The sequence below is a fragment of the Aythya fuligula genome, chromosome 13 (assembly GCF_009819795.1).
Source record: "Aythya fuligula isolate bAytFul2 chromosome 13, bAytFul2.pri, whole genome shotgun sequence".
NCBI lineage: Eukaryota > Metazoa > Chordata > Aves > Anseriformes > Anatidae > Aythya > Aythya fuligula.
Window position 1 is genome coordinate 17,935,074 of NC_045571.1, and position 22,815 is coordinate 17,957,888.

The following is a 22,815-nucleotide window of genomic DNA, read 5'->3' on the forward strand; positions in this document are numbered from 1 at the left end:
CTGCCAGCCTACTTGTGTTTCCCTCAGAGTAGTGATTTTACTGGCAAATGAAAATCCCTTTCCCATCTGATGTGAATTTACCAACTAGTTACCCACTAGCTATTTTAGGGCTTGTCTCCCACCTGTTTGTCTCCTTGGGTTGCTTTTGGAGGAGATCGATAATGTTATGTCCATCCATCCCCCACCCACCTCACCCCCTGGGAATCAGTTACAAATTCAAAAAAGTCATGAACTACTTACAAGCTACCAATCATGGTGGTAGCTATTTTTGAATCAGAAACAAAAAAGTTGCCTCTAGCTCTTACCTTCCATGTAAGAAGATTTAAATTGTAATTTCTGTGTACCAGGTGCAGTAAGGAGATTTAAGAGAGCATCTTTTTTGCCTTTGGTCTAGAAAAAGACTTCTATGTTTTGTGTTCTTGAAAATGAAAAATGAAAAAAAGTGAAGTAGTTAAAATATAGTCTAAATTTTCTTAGCAGAGAAAGTTACGTTTATTTGGATGTAGCATGCTTTATATAAACATAATTCTAATTATTTTTTAAGTTAAAAATGTTTTTTTCTTTAAATAAATATGTATATGTTTTCCTTTTTAGAAGTGTTCTGCAGGATAAATACTATACACTTTTTAAAATACCATATTGCTGAATTCTGGAAAAAAAAAAAAAAAAAAAAAAAACATTCAGGAAGTTTAGTCTACATCTTCAGAAAATTTTCATTTCTGTCCTGAATTTTCCGATACTCACAAAATAATGACATAACGGACACTAAAGTAGATACTGTCCAAATAGTGTGCTTTACAGCATAGAATGTTACATACATTCCTTTTCTAAAATACACTCTCAGCTTTTGAAATGACCATAAATGAAATTACAGTCAAAAAAATAAAATTAAATTAAAAAATCAAGATTTTCATTAAAAATTGGCACACAAAAATGAAACCTCATGCATGTGGAATATTCCTTCATAATTTCAGATTAAACATAAGCATGTTTATATTAATGGTGTATACTGTTACACAGTGCACATGTTTTTCTTACCATATTTCCACTGTACATTATAGAAAGCTGGTAATCTTCAGCTGAGGTCAAAGATTTTCATATCAATATGATATAAAAATTTTGTTTTGTGAGATATATTCAAGGAATGTAATTATATGATTTTTTAAAATGTAATGCATGGTGATTATTCCAAGAATAGCCAAATTAGTTTAACATAATACTAACAGATGGTTAGTGGGCAAAGACAAATCCATGAATAACCTGACATACTGTGATTGGAATTAAAATATCACATACAAATGCACGGTGAAAATGATTGTAATTATATTAGCATTTGTGTTTTGATGAGAGTTCTTCCTGTTGGCACATGCTTAAGAAAACAAAGATACCTTAGGCCTACTAATTCTTACCTTGCACAATGCAACTGAATATCTGCTAAAAGGGGATATTTTGTCATATTGGTAGCTGAATAGCCAACACATTCTATGCTTCTTTTTGATTTATTATATAATTGTTTCAAAGTTAATTTAGTAATCTGATTTCTGAATATAGAAATGAAGTTTCTTCTGCAGAGAATATTCTGCTGCCAATGATATTTATGGACCAGTATTTCTTTCTGTGCAATTCTGTTGAAGGTGTTTCTCTTTTATTCATTTTCTTAAAATATAAAATCTCTTTTTATAAATGTTAACATTACTGCTAACATAGAAGAGAAAGTTTTATGAAATCTTAGACATCCATGTATCACTTTACTACTGCATTTTATAAATAACAGATAAACTTTTGTAACAAAACTCAACCATTTAAACATATTATTTAATTTTTAAGTATTAGGCATAAAAAATAGTTAACTTTTGCAAAATTCTCTGATTTTTGCAATGCAGGAAGACTCTGGTTTTGTACTTTAACAGTACAATGGCCCCAAATAAATATTCTCTATAATGGAGGGCTGCAAGGATGTGTGGAGTCCTTCTGGAAATGTTTCTTCTCTTCCTGACTCAGTCTTCATGAAACTTTACTCAGGGTTTAGTTTCACAATATTGTAGTCATCAGGGCAGCTTCACAACAACAACACATGCTCCAGCCCTTCCAATATTGACAGGAACTTCCTTTAAAAAAATAAAATAAATAAACATTTTTAGTAGACTGTTATGGACAGGACTAGAAGAAATTACTTGTAGATTAAAAGGAAAACAATTTCTTTATTCAAGCTAATGTTCTGCTAGAAAATTAGATTTAACTGGAACTGTGGAAACAATTTGAGGTTGTCAAAAAAACAAAACAAAACAAAACAAAAACAAAACAAAAACAAAAAAAAGCAGCTGCTGAGGGTTATTTGAGGGTAGGCTGGTGGTGTTTCTTTTAGCTGTTGTAAAAGACTTTCATATCCTTTGGCCCTACATGGGTACAGAAGGATCTTGACAGTTCTAATGTTTTCTCTTAATCTCAGTGGTGATGGTCATAAATAAGAAAACTTGGAAGTGTGTCCAGTAGAGGGCATTGCTGGCAAACGCATTCCATCCTTTGTTACAAAATGATTTGTATAACCTGTGTATTTTGTAGTGTAAATTTGTATTTACCCGTGTATTATTACCTCCATTGTTGTATCTGAAAACTTCTATACAGTTATTTAACAAGGGAGGCAAGTAATATGTTATACCTGCCAAACTATGGTATTACTGCATCCTAATATATGACATTTTTCACAAAACCAGTAATTTTGCAACATAATAATTTTTACTTTGTCCATTACTCAGATAGAATTCTTTCTATTTTTAATTACCTCTGTCCACTCATTATTTTGAGCATCATAGGACTCCACAGTATCCAGGTATGTGTGGCCATCGTAGCCCCCAACAGCATATAATCTGTCACCCAGAGGACAAATTCCAACAGCATCCCGAGGCACACTCAAGGGGGCCACTGTTGTCCAAGCATCTGTTTTAGGGTCATACCTAGAATGTTTTATGATCAAAATGAGAAAAATATATTGTAGAAATGCGTTATTATATTTCAGATTTATATAACGGATAAATAGTTTTCTCCTGTTTTGTTGTTTAGATTACACTATGAAATAGTGTAGAGAATTACGAGTAACTATTTTATTTAGCCACTAGAGGGATCTTCAAACTCACTAAACGTGCCCCTATTTTCACTTTATGGTTACAGACTACATTTCTATCAGATTAAACAATCACTGTTTTGAACGTAAATGAAGCCTGAGGGAATGATAGCACAGCAGCAGCTCAGTCAGCAAAGTTAATTTCAGTGTATTTTTTTTAAATTTCTCTGTAAAGATTTTTTCAAATAGAAGGGAGAGCAAGGAGGAATTTGCATCTGGGAGTTAACGGAAATCAATTCTTCTGCTCAAAATATTATTCTTAAAAGCATAATATGTTTTGCAAGCATAATAATAATAACAATAAGCTCAAAAATAAGCTCAAATTTTGAAGAGATTTCACTTGTTGTAATAAATTATTTTATACTTCCTGGAATGTAAAATAAATAAACACAAGTGCTTACCTTTCTACACAGTCAGAAAGTCGAGAACAGTGGTTGGAAGCAGGTGCATCATGACCTCCTACAGCATATAAAAAGCCATTGTATGTTGCAACACCAACACCCCCTCTTCGCTTTGACATTGGAGCACATAGACTCCACTTGTTCGTGTGCGGATCAAAACATTCCATTGATTTTAAGCAGGAGCTCCCATCTCGTCCACCAACAGCGTATAGTCTGTGACAATTATCCATTGGAAAATGAAAAATTTTGGTCATTTTAATGAAAATTACATTTGTAAACTTCATTCTGACCACTTTAATGTTCCCATAATTCCCACTATTTGCTCTCTGACCACTATGCTCTGGTAACTTTCTTTGCACAGTGAGTTTTACATGCTGCATGAAAGAAATTTTCTTCATTTTGCAATATAGTTTCAAGCAGTCACATTGGAAGATTAAAAAATGCATATCATATCAACTTATTTAACTGTTAAGCTATAGATGGAATTTAATAGAAAGGTGATACGTGTATTTAAATATAAGGTTACAAAGTATTTGATATCTCACTATGTCATGAGGCAATCTTCCTCTACTATAAATACATTTAAAAAAATCAGTAATTTCATATATACCAAAAATATATGTCAAAATACATCAAATATATTTTCTTCAGTGCTTGTATTAAAGAAAATCTATGGAACAGAATTTATCATACAGATATGTCTTCCTGTCTGTTTAGCATAAAGGCACTTAGCAAACAACTCGAGATTCAAGTCAGTTGTTGTTGAGACAACATATAAGAATAAATGGTGTAAATTCACCATTAAAAACTGGGTTGTAGCTTTTTGTGAAAGAATTTTACAAAGTCTGACTTTTTTATTAATTTTTATTTTTGTTTCAAACTAGCTGGATGCCTCTAGACTGTGATAGCACACATGCTGGTTGTAATAGTAGATGTTGAATGTGCCAATAGCTTAGGTTGCTTTCACACCCTGGCTGTTACTTAATGCCATGAAATTGAGTTTGCTTAGTGCAACTAATTAGAGATCTAGGGAATACTTCAGCTTGTCCAGAGTATGTCACCCAAAACCAATCAGTTGAATTGTGCTTGAGTTGTGTGACTCTTGCTCCAGTGACTGGGAGAAATTTTAGATTGTTCTGATGTACAATTTCAGCAAGAAAAATCTTGACTTTTACAGCAATACAAAATTTTTAGCCCTCTCTTCTAACATTTGTGAATTGAACACAGACTTGAGTTCTGTTGTACAGTTTGTTGCTTGGCCCATTAAAAAAAAAAAATTCAGAACTTGATTTATTTTCTTTTAACATCAGGCTCTTAGATGCTGTCTTCTTGTTTACACAGCTTTCACAGAGAGAGGAAATCACTAATTATATGAGTAGATTGGTTGGGATTTTTTGTTTCCCTTAAAGTACCCAGAAACATCTAAAAAATCTTTTTCCATTCTACAAGATGAACAAATATTCCTTTATTGACTAATGCTTTCAGTAGACCGTTTATTGGTCAGAAATGTTGCTCCACTGAAATTCTAAGTCTTTTCTGGTGGGATTGAATAGAAAAATATGGCATGACTTAAGGGAACAGTAAAAAGAGACGCATTCTTCTCAGTTAGACCACAGCAGTAGCGCTGAATGATGGACATTTGATCTCGGCTCATCCTGGTATGCCGGAGATTACATCACTAGACTAACAGACGTGATTTAAGCCAGGCTGGAGACAGCATGTATCAGGCTGATTGAGAACAGAGTCAGAATCGGGCTGGATTTCCTCTTTGACAAAGTGGTTTCCTGCATGTCCCTGTGGAAGGTACCAACAGGAGTTTCTGGTGAAGTTTATGCTGAGAACATTTCCTGAGATACAACGGGGACTTGAACAGACAGTTCTGCCTCTTAGAATTTTTAGGTAATGTTTAAAATCATGTTCTGTTTGAATGCAAAAATCCTGGCTGGTATGTGAAAATTTACATTTGCAAATATCTGCTTCTTAACATCTTTATTTCTACTCTTTCTCTCTCATAAGTCACCAGCATTCAAGAAGTGAACAAGCAAGATAGTGATAAGGTTTCAGAATAAGTGCAATTTTCTGCCTACATCTGTCTGTAATGTTCGCAGCCCCTACAAACTGTCACTGCTAAGATTCTTCCTTCCCCAGAGTTTATTAAGTAGGAAGTTTGGCTCAAGTCATGCTTTCCAACATACCAAATGGGGGCCTCTTATCAGGCTTTAATATTTCCAGCACCAGCCTAATTTGCTGAAGAAGTTAAAGTTCTTTCAAATGATGCTTCCTTAGACATTTAAAAATGTAAAAGTAAACCTGGAATATTTTTTCAAGATAGTTTATCAGTATCACCCATAAGTTATATTCCAGGAAAAATTCTGGTGTACATCTGTAATATACTCAAATTGCTGGAACTTGAAGTGGCTGAAATATGTTTATAACATGACTGAAAGTTTGAAAACAATTAACCACACAACAGAGAAAAAGCTTTTTCTTATTTTTGTGCATTATGTTTTCTCTTTGTTCTCTTGAGGTGTTTGATTAGTTTAAGAGTGAAAAGAAAATATAAGAAACTGGATTTCCAAGGCAGGAAGCAAAGAAAAAAAACAGTTTTTCCTGTTGACATACTTGCTATTTAATGCTGCAACCCCTACAGTGCTTCTGGGCGTTGACATGCTAGCAACGTAATTCCATTGCCGTGCTTGAGGGTCCCATCTTTCTACAGTATTAAGGTAACTCCATCCATCATGGCCACCAACAGCATACATTGGTCCTTCAAGCATTGCTACTCCTTAAAAGATAGAATTAGGAACGGATTACAGTATCTAATAATTACACTGATCAATAAAGTATTAACTTCATACTTTAAATCCCTGTATACAGATAAGCAATTTCAGCTAGTATTAAACTATCTAAAAGCAGCCTTGTCATTTAGCAGAATAAATAAGTATAAACAAAATACTTTATATACAGTATTTTTCAGAATAAGCATTATCTTTTGCCTGAAGAAAGTTGTTTCAGTTCTGATGTTCTCAGAATTTTCTCTCTTCCAATTCTGTTGACCTTGTTCTGAATGGAGTTTGAGCCCCTACATGAGAAATAATGCTATTCTATCAAAGAAAAACAAAGATTGAGCCAGGCAATGAAAAAAAAAATGTCCAACGTAACTACATATCCCTTACTCTGATCTGAAGCTCTGTAATCCTGCCAGCATGAAGCCCGTGCGGGTGGGTATCTGGCTGGCCTTACAGGCTACAGTACCATAACATTTTAATGCCTCTAAGTGGAACTCACTTTGGGATAAGAGTAGGCTTGTATTTGTTGGCCTTGAGGGACAGGAGAGTAAGCTTGGCTCTCTCTGCAAAGCTGTCTGTGGACACATCCTGTGTTACTGCCCTTTTCTCAGCAAGAAGGGGTTTGGTGCCTTCCCTTTGCTAAGCTGCTGCTTTTGCTGTCATTTCCTTACTTTGTTAGATAAGGCAAAATGTTTGAATCTGTCTGCTTAAAAGTTGTCTGAATACAAGTTTTCAGCCTTAAGTATGCATGGCCTGATTTATATTTTTTTTTTTCAAATGTGCTACTCTCCACAAAATCACACTGAAACCAATAAGCGCAAGGCAGCTTTGCAAATTGAACTGATAAATAGAAGACTAACTTTGGGCACTCATTTTACTGCTGCAACCTACTTGTTGGGTAGAATTATGCCCCTGCAGCTGGTAATTATAAAGACTATAGTCTGTTTTGTCTTTTTTTTTTTTTTTCCATTTACTACTTACTCCTATTTGTTTTTATTAACTTGACAGACTTATTGGAAAGAACTTAACACTATAATTTATCCCCTAAGTGGTGGAGAAGGTACTATAGGCCACAAACTAAGGTTTATCGAATAACTGGATCAGTCTTTTTGTGTTATTCATTAAAATAAAAATATTCTATGTCATTTTAACTTACTATAACGATTTTGAGCCAATACCTTTTTCTATTAATGTAAATGAAGCCGGCCTTTCTCATAAGATCTGTGCAAATAAATCATTCAGAAATTGTCATATTCCCTCCCATAGTCTCCTTAATGTTAAACTTGTTCTTATTTTTCATTGTTCCAGCAATGCACTTGACATTTCATATACTTTATTCACTGTGAATAATATTAAGGATTACTGGGCAATAAAGACCCATAACTACCAAGCTATGGCAGAGCTCTTTAAAACTCTTGTAATTACAACATTAAAATTAGTGAAGTTGCATTTACTTCCTTACAGCAATATTTTCTTCAATGTGAGTAGTTATCTGATCTGATTTTCAGAGATGTTAGGTACCCATGGGCTTAACTTAGTCATAATTTTCTAAAACTGTAAATCAGGCTGTTACTGTATTGCAAGCAGATACCTTCACCACTGAATTAGAAGAGTCAATTATTTTCACCATTGCTTGTATTTGGAATTTTCTAAAAACAAAATTAACTCTGGAAGTCCAGTGCAAGTTGGGTAAATGCTTGCATATGTCACTGTCATAAAATTATGTCACTGTCATAAAATTATGGTAAAGGGCAACTCTGTCTTTGAAAAATAGCTTCTACACATGTTGCTGCATGTTACTGAATGCTTTGAAAGTTATGTCAGCTACATTTGTGTAAATTAAAATCACTTGTATGTGATCAAAAGTATTTACAAAGAAGCAGCACCTCTTACCTAAGCCATGTCTGTGTGTTGACATAGGAGGCATTATAGTCCAAACTTTGGTGATAGGGTTGAAACATTCAACAATATTTGAAGTCTTCAGACCATCTCTTCCTCCCACAATATAGAGCTTGTTGTCAATTACTGCAACTCCGAACTGTAATCGTCTACCATTCATGGTACCAATTTGTATCCAACTATTAGTCCTAAGGTCATATTTTTCAATTGTAGTTGTGCCTGGTGAAGACAGAAGTATTGTACAATGTAAGAAAACCATGAACTGATCAGTATCCAGTAGTCAGTAGCTGGTCCATCTCAAAATATTATTCAACTTCAGAAGATTGAAATTCTGTGTGCGGACTCTTACTGCATCTTTTACTGAGAACTTCAATTACAATGTGTGAACCTAGTGAGAAAGCTGCATTATTAATTCCATGCTTATATGATTGTCAAACATATGGGAATAAACCAGGGGCAAGAAGAGGCAGAATTACATGCCAGCTCATTTTTTAACACTGGAAATTTGAAGATAAGTTAAATCTATTAGTCATTTGAGTACCATGAGGATAGTTGGGTTTTGTTTGTTTGTTTTAATTCTTTATGAGTATGGTACCTCACAACTATATACTCTTTAGGCATGCCTGTGCTTAAACCATTAGTGCTATCAAAAACTAAATGTATCCATGACTCTGTCTGTCTTAGGCAGGCATCTTCATGGATAGCTTGGATGTTTTCCTTTTCACAATGGAGACAGGCAGAAGGCTGACTTCTGCGTGAGTAAGCACTTGTTTCCTACAGGTAGCTTCCTTGAAGTTCACCTTTGCAGCAGCTGTGCAATAAATGCTTGCCTGCTGTAATACAGAACCTGTATTTTCAATTCTTCCAGGTCACTGAACTTCTAGTAATGTTTTTACTGCAACTATTCATAAGGCCCTAACTCCCTGCCGTTTAATACTGACACTTTTACATGTGCTGGCTCCTGTCAGTCACTCTGCAGCTGTAATTGGTCCTGTGAGAGCTGATTTAGCACAACGAGGAGATGGCTGAGCAACGACTAAGGTAGGAAGAGGCAATTACCAGTTGCACACACAGTACACACTGGAGCTCAGCTTCAGTTCAGCTGAAGGCAACCAGATGAGAAAAACAGAGATGATTTCCTGCCTGTTCCTTGACTGGGATTTGAGACTAGAGAAGTAGTATTTTGAGAACTACAATAGAAAGTTTGTGGATAAATAGTTTCTAACAGCAAAACAACCATGCAGTAATGCAGAGAAGAAAGGTAGTGTTTGCTTTAGAGAAGTTTTCACAAGTAGAACCTGGTACAGGTGACCTGCTGCGTTCAACAAGCTTAGTGAAAGAGCTTATCTCGATATCTTCCCCCCCCCCCCCCCCCCCCCCCCCCCCATATGCCTTTCCAAATGCATAGACTGGAAAAAAAAACAACTACCACATCTACCAGCAATAAATGAAAAAAAAAAATTACTTTTTCCCTCTCCTGTCTTCTTTCATTCTGCACAAGTGAATTTCTTTTACTGTTTTTTTTTTTAAATTATTTTTTTTTCTCCATTTTGGTAGTATGTTTGCTCTTCTTTGCTTTGATTCTCTCATTTATTTTATGCTAATATATGAGTGCCCCAAAGTTCTCAGCTTCAAAAGAAATCAAAGAAATAGCCTACATAAGTTAAAAAAAAAAAAAAAATACATTAAGGTGTACAGTGTGTTCATACCCTGTAGGCTGCAATTTTTACAGAGGTTTGAAAGTAGGTTTTGAAAGGTAATGTGGTTTAGGCATGTTCACATTTTCAAAATACTAGCCCAAGAGTGGTTCTTTGATCTTCTCTTGATCATTTGAAGTTGAGGTTTGACTTCATATACCACCTGAGATAAGCACAAAGCCAAACTTGGCACTCTCAGAGAGTTCTTCTTTTCTTAATCACAGAAGGCACAGTATTGCCAGAGGTGGTAGTTACTCCCTTCTCAGAGATGTTCTTCTAGTGCTTCGTAGTCTCTTAGGTGCTGTTTCCTTTATCTTGCAATCCAGCACAGGCTCAAGGTATGAGGCAGAGATATAGAGGACAGCAGGGAGGAGAGGAAGTGCTGTTCTTAACCATCAAAAGGCAAAAGTTCAAACAACTGGCTTTATTCCAAGGTAATAAGTAAAAGAGGCACAGGAAGTAGGGATGTTGACTGAAATAGCCCTTTCTTTGTATAAACTTTACTGTGAAGACCTATTAGAAAATTTTATTCTTATTTCTAAGAATAGTGTAGTTTAAAGATAACCTTGAGTTCTTGGTTGATTTATATATTTCATAAAAAAAAAATAAAAATAAAAATAAATAATAATCAGTAGTGCTAATAAAACTACACTAGTTGCTATAGCTTAACTTCATTTTGGTGAATTGTCATAAATTTATGTTTTCTCTTCATGTTGTGATGGTGATGAATGTGTATTTTGTATTTAATTTAATTGCATGGGATAGTAAGGTAGCACTGCAAGATGTCTTATATAGGAAACATTAGTCATCAGCAACTTTTTCCAAACCGTGAAATGGATTAGCTTCTTTGTGAGTCTATTAATAGTAAACTCACACAGCTAAAAGTAATACTGTTCAGCAAGTTGCTAGACTTTAAACTAATTACAGTTCTTTGGCATGAAGCAGTGGATTCCTATAGAAAATAATTTAATATACTTCATAGTAAATAGAATAGTGTCATTTGTAAAGTTGTAAACTGGTTGCAGTTGTGAAAATCAAATCATAAAAAATTGAATACATTTATAACATTTAACTTTCAACTACAAACTTGAAGAAAATTCTATACACAGTCCTGAAAAAAGATGCACATATTTTGCACTTGTAAAAAGTGCAAATGTTTTCAATTTCAATTTTTTTTTTAACATATTGATAACTCTAGCTTAGAGCTGCTAAATATTCAGTAATAATTTTTGGTTTTATTTTTCCCTAAAATTTTTTTCCAGCCTTCTAACTTTTGTTAAAAAATGGAGCACACTGGAATAACATTAAATATTTCTTCAAATATTTTGAATGTTATTTGTTTCTTCTGATTTGTAAAGCCAAACTGCATGCAAAAATTCTTAGAAAACTCTGAATTTTAAAATCACAGTTCAAATCAAACTTTAGTTTGAACTTCAAGCTGTACGTATATCATTTAGAAACATGATTCCTGCAAGGAAGAACATCTAAAATGCAAGATTGTTTTCTTTTTTTTTTTTTCCTCTTTTTCATCCTTAAATCGCTGTTTTCCTAGTAGAAATCTTTCAAAGATTGTTTTTTATTCCCCTTGTGTCTGTAATACAATTATTTAACACAATTAAACAAATATCCAAACTTACCTTTAGTGGCATCCATACCTCCTACAGCATAAAGTGCACCCACTGTAGACTTTCTAGGCTTAGTTCGAGGGCTCTGCATCATGGACCGTCTTTCTGGTAGAAGGTGGTATTTCATAGCCTCCATAAGAAGTTTCTGACACTCTAGGTCGTCTGCAAACATTGGACTATTTTCTAGATCAGCTAGTAACTAAGAAATGAGAAGTTATGATCTTATGTATGTCTAAATCATTACAAGTTGTATGTACTTTATCAATTAAAACATTTGTACCTACAAACACTCATTTTCAGTTCACCTCACCCAAGCTTTGCTGTAAATTCTGCTTTAATGCCAGTAAAAAAGCATAAGGGTAGTAACTAACTAAATGTTTAAATGTGAGCCTTTTGCTTTTTTTTTTTTTTTTCCAAAAACATTTTTCTGACTTTTAGAAATGACTTCTGACTTTTAGAAAAGTTTAAAATTGCAAATAGAAACTGCTCCCTATGAATGTAAATGTCCTTTTGATGTGAGTGCAAGCAAACCTAATGCTAGACATCCCTCATAATATTGGAATATATTAAACAAGTTGTACATTTAAGAATAAATATATATGGTATTTTGATGTTTAACCCAAAGTTGATTACTTGCAGCTTCACTCATCAATAAAATAAAGGTAGATTTCTGACAGTGTTGTTCCTACTCCTGTTTTTCTGATGAGATAGTCCTCTGTGACACAGATCCAACAGTGTCAGCTTGCTATAAAACAGTATGTCCATCTCTGCCACTTTTTTTGATGAACTATCTCTTTCAGTCTGAAAAGACAAGTAATGCCAATGCTCAGCAATAATCTAGACCCCATTGTTTTTGTTTACTTTTTGCAGTAATAAAAGATAAGTATTGTGTCTTATCAGTCCTGCAGTTTGGTAAGTCTAAATAAATGTCTTCACATGATAACAAATTGCTATGTTATTAGAGGACAAAATGCTCCCAGGAAAGAAACACTCTCCTTTGGAGATACCATTAGACTGCTATGTTTATAAAGGTAGTTGTGAGCCCAATAATTACATTTCTATTGTGCAACTTCTTTTCATCTCTCTTCACAAATAATAAACATACCTATAGAGTTAACAAAATAATTATAATTATTTAAAAAGAAGCCCAAACCAGCACTTATGTACAGATTTTTTTTTTCTGTCTAACTGATGCTTGAGGCAAGTGTTTCAGTTGTTAGTTAAATCCCCTGTTAGCCCCTCACTTCCATACCTGAGGTGGAAGTAGAGGCAGCCTAATATAAGAAAGAAGCATTCCTAGGTCTCGTTGTCGATTTTGCAAATCATGCCTCACCCACATCATTAGCGCCTGGAATATGGCTTCTTCATCAGGAACATTGATGTCATCGCTAGACAGGAGCTTTGCAATCTCATTAGCAGGGAGTAAAAGAAATTCCTGGTTTTTAATAACTTCTGTGAAGTGTTCCTGAAAAGAAAAAACTATAGGCTTCAGTACAGTCATGATTTTCACACCTTGAAGTAACTTTTCCTTACATAGTGTTAAGGCTTTGCATATACTGTATTTCTGTATATTTATACTGTATTTTTTTGCACTAGGGTGTAGGGAAATGTAATACATATTCTAATTATCATTGAATTCTCTTCCATCATTTAAGGGGAAATTTTGTTTTTTCTTTTCTACCTTCCTGTTGTAGAACTGAAGAACAATGATCATTGTTACCACTACCATGCTGCATCTGTCAGGCTTCTTGTCAGTATATCCCATCAGGTTTTGCTACTGGCAGTTTTGTCCATTAATGTGATCTTAATACTTTAGCTTAATAGCAACACAATTTGAAGATACATCATATATCTTAAGAATGGTAAGTGGGCTTTCAAATTAACTAGTTTGTATAGCTTGTGTTACAATCAGATTTCCAAGTTTTGAATTGTGTTCAAACCTTGCAGTTCTTTTCTGACAGGCTGTTCCAGGTGTTGACTATATGTCTACATTGTCTACAGCAGAAAATTTAGGGAAATTAAACTTGCTTTTCTAACAATTTTTACAGCAATTTAACAAATTTTATGGCAATTGAAAATTGGACAAGTCCTGAGAAAGGGGTCTCAGTCTCTAGTCTGTTGGTGAGAAAAAATGCCAAATCCAGAAATAGACGTGAATATAAAATCAAAGAATTATTTTTCATAAAAAATATTACATTGTACGGTCCAGTAAAGCAATATTAGAATTGATACTGAAATATAGTTTCAGTCATCATAATTCAGTATGAAGTATGTTTGCTTGTGTTAATTCCAAAGGAGAAAAATATATATATATTTTTAAAGTTACAGAGAACTTCATCTTGGAATTTATGTATATATTTGAAATATTAATTTCCATCTATGTACCTGGAAGACATGTATCTTATTTGGAAACCACATTGAAGTAGGGCAGATTAAGAAATTTTAGTAACTGATATTTGTATTATTTATTTTCAGTAGTCTCAGCTTTCTGTAATTCTTCTCAAGAGAATTAAGAATGCACATATAGAAGTATCAGTGATTAAAAGGTATGTTGACTTTACTCTGTTATGCACATCCTGCTTTAATATTTTGTGACATTCAGAGAATAGGAACAGGAAGGCCAGTTCACATTTAGTTACAAATATAGCACAAGATGTTTATCAGAACAAGCTATATCTGCATGAAAAGATCCTAGGCAGGAAACTCTTAATACTTTCCATCAATGGCTGAAGTAATTGAAAGGGAAGGCTTCCATTGTGCTTGTTTTCATTGAATGGATGTGGTGTTTATAGCTGATTATCTTCTGAAAATGTTTAAATGTTACCAGTTTATTGGGATGGTCTCTATATTTACACTCTGTCTTTATAGTCTTTCCCCAAAGGTACACATTTTGAGGTGGTTGAAGTTGGCATGAATCAAACCTGAACGTTTCCTTTATCCTCTTCCACAACACCTTGTATGTGTGCATTGTTACAATCTCTTGTTTTCAAGAGTCTTTTGAGAATCAGTTCAGGGGGTTAAAAGAAATTTTTCTTTAAGCTTATTTCAAAGAGGTGCAGATTTTCCTCTTCTGTGTTAGTAGCTGAAAGCATGGTAGGTGGTTTTATGACAATGCCAGGTCCTCTTTCATTGCAGCATCCTCAATCTGTGCTGAACACAAGATGCAGGAAGTAGTTCTAGAGGTGGGAATGCTCCCAGCTGTTTTCAGGAAGACTGTGTAAAGCCTTTACGCACAGTACTAATACATTAGATAGTGTTCTTAAAGACCCAACTGTCATTTCTTTAACACACAGACTTAAAAAATAGTAAAAGTCTAATTTCTGGGGAAGACTGAGGGTTTCAAATAATAATACAATATATATATATATATTGAAAAAGTTCCTCTCATTATCTGACATTAATAACAGTATGATTTTATCTAATTTGTTCGGAAATCTGTGGATTTAAAGTGGTTAAAGTTGATAGCCACATGGCTGGGACTGGTGGAACAAAAGAGGCAGCAGAGAGGAGAAGTTCCTGGTTTGGGCTCAGAGCTTATAATGGTATGGAGCAGCAAGGACAATGCTATTATGTAAAGGCTGAGTGAACCTCTATCTTACATGCCCTTTTTTCAAACTTTAAAATATAAAAGGAATCTAGATAGCTGCTAAACAAACCATTCATTAGTATGACAGGAAGGAGCACAACTGGTGCCCTCATTCTGCACATGCCACTCTCACTTACTTCAGCATGTGGAAGTGCATAATCTCTTGCTGGAATGCTCTCAGCATTACGAAGCCTCTAAACTGGTTTTGACATACTACGCTAATATTTCAAGCATAAATCTGCCATGTGTCTCCTAACGAGTAGTTCTTTTTATATCTATTTAGCTGTAGCAGTTGCTATTCTTTTTATGTTTAAAGATGCTATAGCACATCTTGTTGCCCTGAATATTTATCCGTTGATTTGGTTTCACAGCAAGCTATCTTGCTTCTCTGTTTCCCAAGCTCTGAATATTCATTTCTTGCTTTGAGCCAGAGGAGATTATGCTCCAGTCAGGGATGTGCTTCTTTTTAGCGTTCCAGATCTTTCCCACGCATTCTTTATTTTGGCATTTTTTTTGTGTACCTCACCTTGTAATCAGCTTTAGATTTTTCTTTGTATTGAATTAAAAACATATAAATGCACCACTGCTGTTTTCCTTTTGACATTATCCATACTAAGGCATGGATTTTTTGCATGGGAAGAAATACATGCAAATCATACTGCAAATTTAAGTTCAATAAGTATGGCAAAATTCTGAAACAGGAAACAGAACTGAACATTTGGTTTCCTCAATGTGCCCTTCTCTCCTTCCAATAATTCTGTAGTAGTCACAGTTCTTAAATTTCTCTTTGGAGGCTGAGGTGAGCAGAGATGTCCTCAGGTCAGGGACTGTGCAGAGTCGACCCTGCCAGAGCAGGAGGAGCACAGCCACTGTATCACTCTTGGAGAGCACAGCAGCCCAAAGTCCCTCTGCTTCACCAAAGCCCATATATTTTCCAGGAGAGTACTCATGCTCTCTGTTAACATTATAGTCATGAAACAGTTAGGTTATTTATCTTACCATAGTGTATATGTGTGCCACCTTCAAGAGCTCTGTGCAGCCCTGTGCATCTCCAAAAGAGCGAATCCCCAGGCAGTTGGAAGGATGAAGCTGCTTCATGAGGAAATTGCAGCATACCTCAATGACCTGGGATAGCTGGAGAAGACAAGCTGCAGCTAGCAAACTTTCTATAGTGTCTTCTTTTAACTCTAGAATACCTGTGCAATTTACATGTAGGGAAAAAATACAAGTTTTCAGTCATTTTCTTTGTAACTTTATTTACTTGCAAGCTTCCTGGTATCTATTTTTTCTGATTCTCTGAAAAAAAAAATTTGAAAAGTGCCCTGTGATTCACAGACTCATTTTCATTTTTTACTGAAGGAATCTTTAAACTTGTCTTAACAGACTTAAAGGATTTAGTGAATTTTGAATATAGTGATTGGAACATTTTTAACAGTGTTAGATCTGATTTTACATGAAAAAAACATTGAAACAAAGACAAAGATGTGATTAGAGAAAAACCTTTCCCAAAATTTACTTATAAATTAATGAAAAATGTACTATAAGTTTTAACTGCACATAAGAACTTTAGTATCGATAGTTATAGCTAGGAAATGCCAACAGTAAGTTCATGTGGGAAACCGGATTTTTTCTGTCATATATTGTACATTAAAATTTTAATGAGATGATTATATGATGTGAGAATTTTGTTATGTTCATAGATTGGAAGTTGTTCATTTAAAAAGATCTTATATTCTTCATGCTTGGTGGATACTTTAATTCCCTAATTGATACACAGCATTAAAAATCTACTCTGAAAAAAATGAACTGACTTTTAATGACTTTTTTTATGAATCTTTTTTTTTTCCCAAAAACGTTCTATCGTTCTAATTGCCTCAGAAGCATTAATTTCTCTTCCAGCTTTCTCTGTGAAGGGATGATACACACCATCTCTGTTTAACAGATGGAGAAGGATGGTAAAAAGAGATTATATTCAAAATTAACATCAGAGTAGAACTACAAGAGGTTTCTTGTCCAAAGTTCTGTTCTGATTTACTCCGGTAGAATATGTAAAAAATTCTGAAAGTTATAGCTCTCATCTCCTCTGAAAGTCACATTTATATTTCATTATCTTGAAAGAAAGTAGCCTTCAGTGTAGAAGTGTAGCTTGTTAATATTACTTGAAAATCTATGACACAGGCAGTAGGAAAGTTCAGTTTTCCATAGCAGTTTTAACACAGTCCCATCTCTTCCTGATGCCCCTTGCTTTGGAACTTGAATAATACATTCTAATTTCTGCAAGAAATGAGAAAGGTCTGGCATGGTGCCAAAGCAAGCAATGTTTGCATTTGGTTTTCATTATACCAAACAGTGTGATTACTGAATGAGAGCATAAAGATAAAACATTACATGTTCTTGTAAATAAAGGTTGCAATATAATGTACTTGTATGAAAGAGGGAATCCTCATTTCATGATCAAATTTACAATATTTCATAGATTTTATAGACTGGCATTTGTTTTTGTAGAAAATTTGCTTTTGTTCTTGTATATATTTTTGTTTGTTTTTTTACTTAAGTAAACTGAAAGAGTTGAAATTTAATTGAGTGGGATGATTTCTAGATATATGTAGATAATAAGCATCCCACCTCTCAGCTTTCTTGTGCTTCTACTAATCTATTTCCTTGGGTAATACATGCTAATTCAATGCTATAATATCATGGTTTTATGCAAGTTGTACAGAATTCCCTCCTGCCTGTGTTTATCCCCTTGTTTGTACGTACAAACACATAAAGGGCCTATTCTGTGTATAGAAACTTCTGTTTCCAATCTGGGTTGCAGATGGCTTATCTTTCTTGAGATTTGTCTCGTTACACGAGTCAAGATTTATAAACTCCCTGACCTAGCAAGTGAAGTCTTCTATTTTTAACATTCATGCTAATACCCCTATAGCACATATAATGGGGTCTTTGTTAGAATTTAAACGTTACTATTATAATTATTCTAACTCCTTTTAAATTATTATACAAATACTGATATATGGGTGCCATCCCTGGCAATGGCAACGGGTTGAAACTAGATGATCTTTAAAGGTCCCTTCCAATCTAAACCATCCTATGATTCAACAAAATACCTATAGTATGTCTTCCAACCTCCCTGTCTTCATATGGAAATTGTGTTATTCCATTCAAAATTTATATAATAACACAATGTTTTTGATCTACAACAGTTTTCCGTGTTCAGTAATGTTCAGTATGAAAGGAATTTCACGGTTCTCTGACTTCATCTTTTTGGTTATGTGGCTCAACGATTTGGATCCAGCAATATTGGGATAAATGTTGAAAAATGGGAAAAGAAAGCAAAGAATGTATTCTACACAGTATTCTGGTACTTTAAAATAAAATATTTGAATTTCATTAGGGTACAATCTCAATAATTTTTCAAGAGAAGATAAGTAAATATATTTAGAATATGGTGGCACTTTCTTATGGCAAAAGTTGTTCTACTCATCACTGATACCATAATCCTGTTTTCTTCTAATGGTTCCTGCTCAAGAACCTTGAGTGAGCCAAATAGGTGCCAACCAGGCAGGCCATTTCTATAGCTACCCATGATGTGAAAGTTCATACCTCCCTTCCCTGTGTCACCATATAGCAACAGGCAAAATATGTTCTTCTCTCATAAAAATTCCTAAAATAATTTATATCTAGTTAGAGAAAGATGATACCCTACAAGCATTTGTCACATCTTTTTTTATCTTCTAGAACAAGTTATTTTAGCTTCATGTATTCATACTTATCTTCCTTCAAAACATGGATTATTTTAGTAAAACAGTAATATTTGTTCATCTTCTCTAGACAAAGTCTTACATCCTACATGCATGACCTACACATTTGTTTATGTACTAGTATAAAATGGAAGAAGTGAAAATTATGTATTCATTAAATAGTTTATATCTTCCTTTACAACTGTGATGTGGATAATGGAGGAAAAATTACCTGTGTAGGCATAGCGAACCAAAGCTTTCAGGGCATCTGGGTCTACTCCTTCCATCTTGATCTCCTCTTGTTTTGCTTCACGCACATCATTAGTAAACATGGCAGCAAAATAATCGGACACTGCACTGAGAACCAACCTTGAAATAGAACCATTTTAGGAGGACTGCAAATTACTTCATAATCTCAATAACAAGTATGAAATTGACAATTAGTATATATTAAATGGTGTGTGCAATAGAAACATTTCCTTTAACATAGAATTTGAGTGATTTAGTGAGCAATAAAGTTAAAAGGTAATTAATAAACTATTTTTTTTCCATAGTGCTGGTTTGGGCAGTTTATCTTCACTGACCTCACTGTAGTTTGACAGCAGCAAGAAAGGAAGATGGCAGCATCTGTGGGTCATATTTGAATCTCTTTTATTCAAAATAATGAATACAAAAATGATCGCATCATTTTATTCCAATCTTAGTTGATGTCCCAGTTATAGTAACTATTTATTCATAACAGGCAGGGTAGGCATACCTTTTCCTAGTGTTTGGAAATTTCAGACTTTGAAGCCATGTAAACAAAAGTGGAATGTGTACCTGTGAGCTGGAATCTTTTGGTCTCCAACTATGAGAAGAACATCACACAACTGCTTCTGCTGCAGGTAACTTTCCATTTTGCGGAAAGTTTGCTCTGCGTGGTTTGTAGAGTGGAAATACTCATCAGAGCCATTGGCATTCATTCCAAGCAGTGAACTGCTGGTCGTTGATAGCCTGCAAGGGAAAGAGGCACTGTAATGGCTGCAGTGTTGTAAGCACTGATTATGCTCTTTACATAATTTTAGTTTAAATAGCATTAAATAAATTTTTACAATTATAAAGCTCTTATGATCCTCTTATTATGCCTTCTTCAATTTGTTTCTGTTTGATGTTTGTAAGTTTTCATTTGTAGGCTGCTTATAAATTCTAGGGTCAATGAAAGAAAAAAAAAAAAAAGTTATACTGAGGTTGTGGTCCTGAGTTTTCTACTTCATATCCAGGATACGTGTTCAGGAGGCATTGTTTGCACAGCATTGCTGTGTGATAAATGCAGCCTACTAATCATGCACCGACAGGAAACATGAAAAACAAACTTATTTTACTGTGATACTAATATCTAAAATATCTTGAGGTATGATATTTTGGATGTTGTATGTCGTCAGGTCTTATTTCTACTTCTCTCCATACTTTATACTTTAAAATTCTATTACTAAACAGTGAGAAATCAGAATACAATTTGAAAACTACTGTATAATTGTAGACAAATTACCAAACAAAAAGCTGATGAAATCAGAAAATTATACTGCCTCTAGAACCTGAATGCAAATAACAAACTAATTTCTTGCCTTTTCATGGAAATGTACATTATAATTATACTCCTCCTATTCTGGAATCCTCTTAGCATTTATATAATTTTTATGGATATTTGTACAAGATTTCTGTTCTAAAGCATCATTCCTTACTGCCTTTTAATATGGATCATGATGCACATTGAAATCTTTTTGATACCTTCTTAGAAAAGTACATATTTTTATATTAATCTGTTCATAGTAAGATAGTAATTTGTTGATATATCTGTATCACATATCTTGAAAATGCTGTAATCCATGACACTATTTTAGTTATATTTTTAGAAAAACGTTTTCTCCTTTTACAATATTATTAAAACCTAAAGCACCTCTTTTTTAAATCACAAGACCAGCTAGGAAATAGTGGAAGCTGTTTGACTAAATATACTGATTGTCTTTGATACTGTTAATGCATATGCATAAGTCATTAGGAGCGATAAAATCTCTTCATGAAATTAAAGTATTAAAATCTAGCAGAGTACTAGGTTGTGTTACAATGGAACATTTAGTCTAGAAAATACAGAAATTAAAATTGGGTGAATCAGTAATATAATCAGAAAATAGAGATAAATTAGATCGTATACTTTCAAAGATCATAAATCATTAAATAGCTAATCAGGATTCAAGGGGAATAATTAGAAATCAAATTATATGTAATCTTGAATTGAGACCAGTAGAGTTTTCTGTCTCCTCTGTGTTAGAGGAGAGTTACAGAATGTCAGTGTCTTTCTGAATGGTACAAAAAAAAAAAAAAAAAAAAAGTCAGCATTGGTGTGACCACTGTATGTCTATGTTTTTCCAGGTATATATATATATATATTTTTCCATCTTAAATTCCATCAATTCAAAGGTCTTTGGATTTTTGTATTGCAATTACTGACATTCCACAGGCTGTTTGCAATATGGCATCTTTGAAGCACTGGTATGTTGAAACCTTCAGATACCCAGTGCGTTTGGTACATTTCAGGTGCACCTGAGTACAGTGTAGTCACTGTGGCGTGGTTCTGCCAGACTCACTGGATGTGTAAGACCACTGACAGTCTGCACAGATGCATGATTTCTGGTATAACTGAGGTTTATCAGTCCTGAGATGTATGCATATGTGGGAACAGCAGAGCTGATGCATTTCAAACACATTGCACATATGCCCAGTGTGTGCACATATTTTTCTCTGGATAATCTGAGATTATATTGATATTAAAAAATATCTTAATATTTTCTAAATAATGCAATAAACTTCCTATCTTTCTTGTGAAGCTTTGTTACAATTTCCAAAGTTTGTTTTGTTGTTGTTGTTATTTTAAGAAAAAAGGGGCAAACCAAGTTCACCTATAATGTGCGTCCTTTGTAGTTTACAGCTTACGAAAATTAATTTGTCTCAGTGAGTTTAATGACTATACTTTTTGTTTGTTTTTCTTCAATGCTGCATTGAAAATGAAGAAGCTGCAAAATTGGATTATATGCTCATTAGTTTTGCAACAGCTATTTAATGCCAAATATACACTCTGTAACATTTGTGTTTTGCTATTTACATCTTAAGCTTTCTTTCAAGCTTTCCTGAAAATTATTTAAAAATATATATATATTTTGTGTGAGATTTGTTATATCCACCTTTAGTACTGCAAAGTACTAAAGTACTGTTCTATTACATCTCACTTATACTTGATGTTTGCAGAATTCAACCATAGTAATACTCACCCATCCCTATTGCAAATGGACAGGGCCAGTTTCTGGAAATACATAATTTCCTATAGTGTGTATGCATTTGTGAGCAGAGCAGTCATTTTCATGTTGCAAAGATTTACAAGCTTAAAGTCTAATTATTTTGTTCAGTCCTGGATACATTTTTTTTTTCTCATTTCTCATGATATTTGTTTATTCCCCTCCATGGATCACTGATATGCAGACAACTCAAATACTGAGCTTCAAGATATATCACGGGGGAGGAAAAAACGCAGTGAACTATATAGAAGACAGAGGTTAAAGTATCTTGAAGAAAGAAATCAGTAAAAGTATCATTGAGTCTGATGCTTTCATGTTGAAGTAAAATCAGAGATGCTATGGACAAAGATACAAAAGTACAAAGACAGGTAAGCTGTCTGCAGATGTGTTAGTTTGAATATGTCTACTTGTCATATCTTGTTCTAGGAGAACTCAACACATTAAGAGAACTCAAGGTCCATGTAAACCTATTCAGAAGCATGTAGAAGATAGAGAAGTGGTTGTTTTCTATAAAATGGGTACAAGTTTAAGCAAGCAAGATCTGAAGTCTATTAATAATAATATTTATAGTAATAACATTTCCAGTATATTAGTCCTATGATGACCAAGGAACTAAATTTCCAAT

The 22,815-nt window shown here is 34.0% G+C and overlaps 1 protein-coding gene across 3 annotated transcripts in view; it reads right to left on the reverse strand.

Moving 5' to 3' along the window:
* Nucleotides 1-1,702: 1,702 nt before the first annotated feature.
* The window catches only part of KLHL4 (kelch like family member 4), a 79,199-nt gene continuing 58,086 nt past the window's right edge, over nt 1,703-22,815 (reverse strand). For all 3 annotated transcript variants that reach the window (XM_032196557.1, XM_032196556.1, XM_032196555.1), the window contains 10 exons: nt 19,681-19,854; nt 19,094-19,230; nt 16,118-16,314; nt 12,785-12,997; nt 11,545-11,731; nt 8,205-8,429; nt 6,145-6,307; nt 3,523-3,735; nt 2,783-2,954; nt 1,703-2,108 (listed from right to left, as the gene is read on the reverse strand). In XM_032196557.1, the coding sequence (XP_032052448.1) occupies nt 2,049-2,108; nt 2,783-2,954; nt 3,523-3,735; nt 6,145-6,307; nt 8,205-8,429; nt 11,545-11,731; nt 12,785-12,997; nt 16,118-16,314; nt 19,094-19,230; nt 19,681-19,854 (1,741 nt within the window). In that variant the 3' untranslated portion in view covers nt 1,703-2,048. The remainder of the gene's footprint in view (nt 2,109-2,782; nt 2,955-3,522; nt 3,736-6,144; nt 6,308-8,204; nt 8,430-11,544; nt 11,732-12,784; nt 12,998-16,117; nt 16,315-19,093; nt 19,231-19,680; nt 19,855-22,815) is intronic.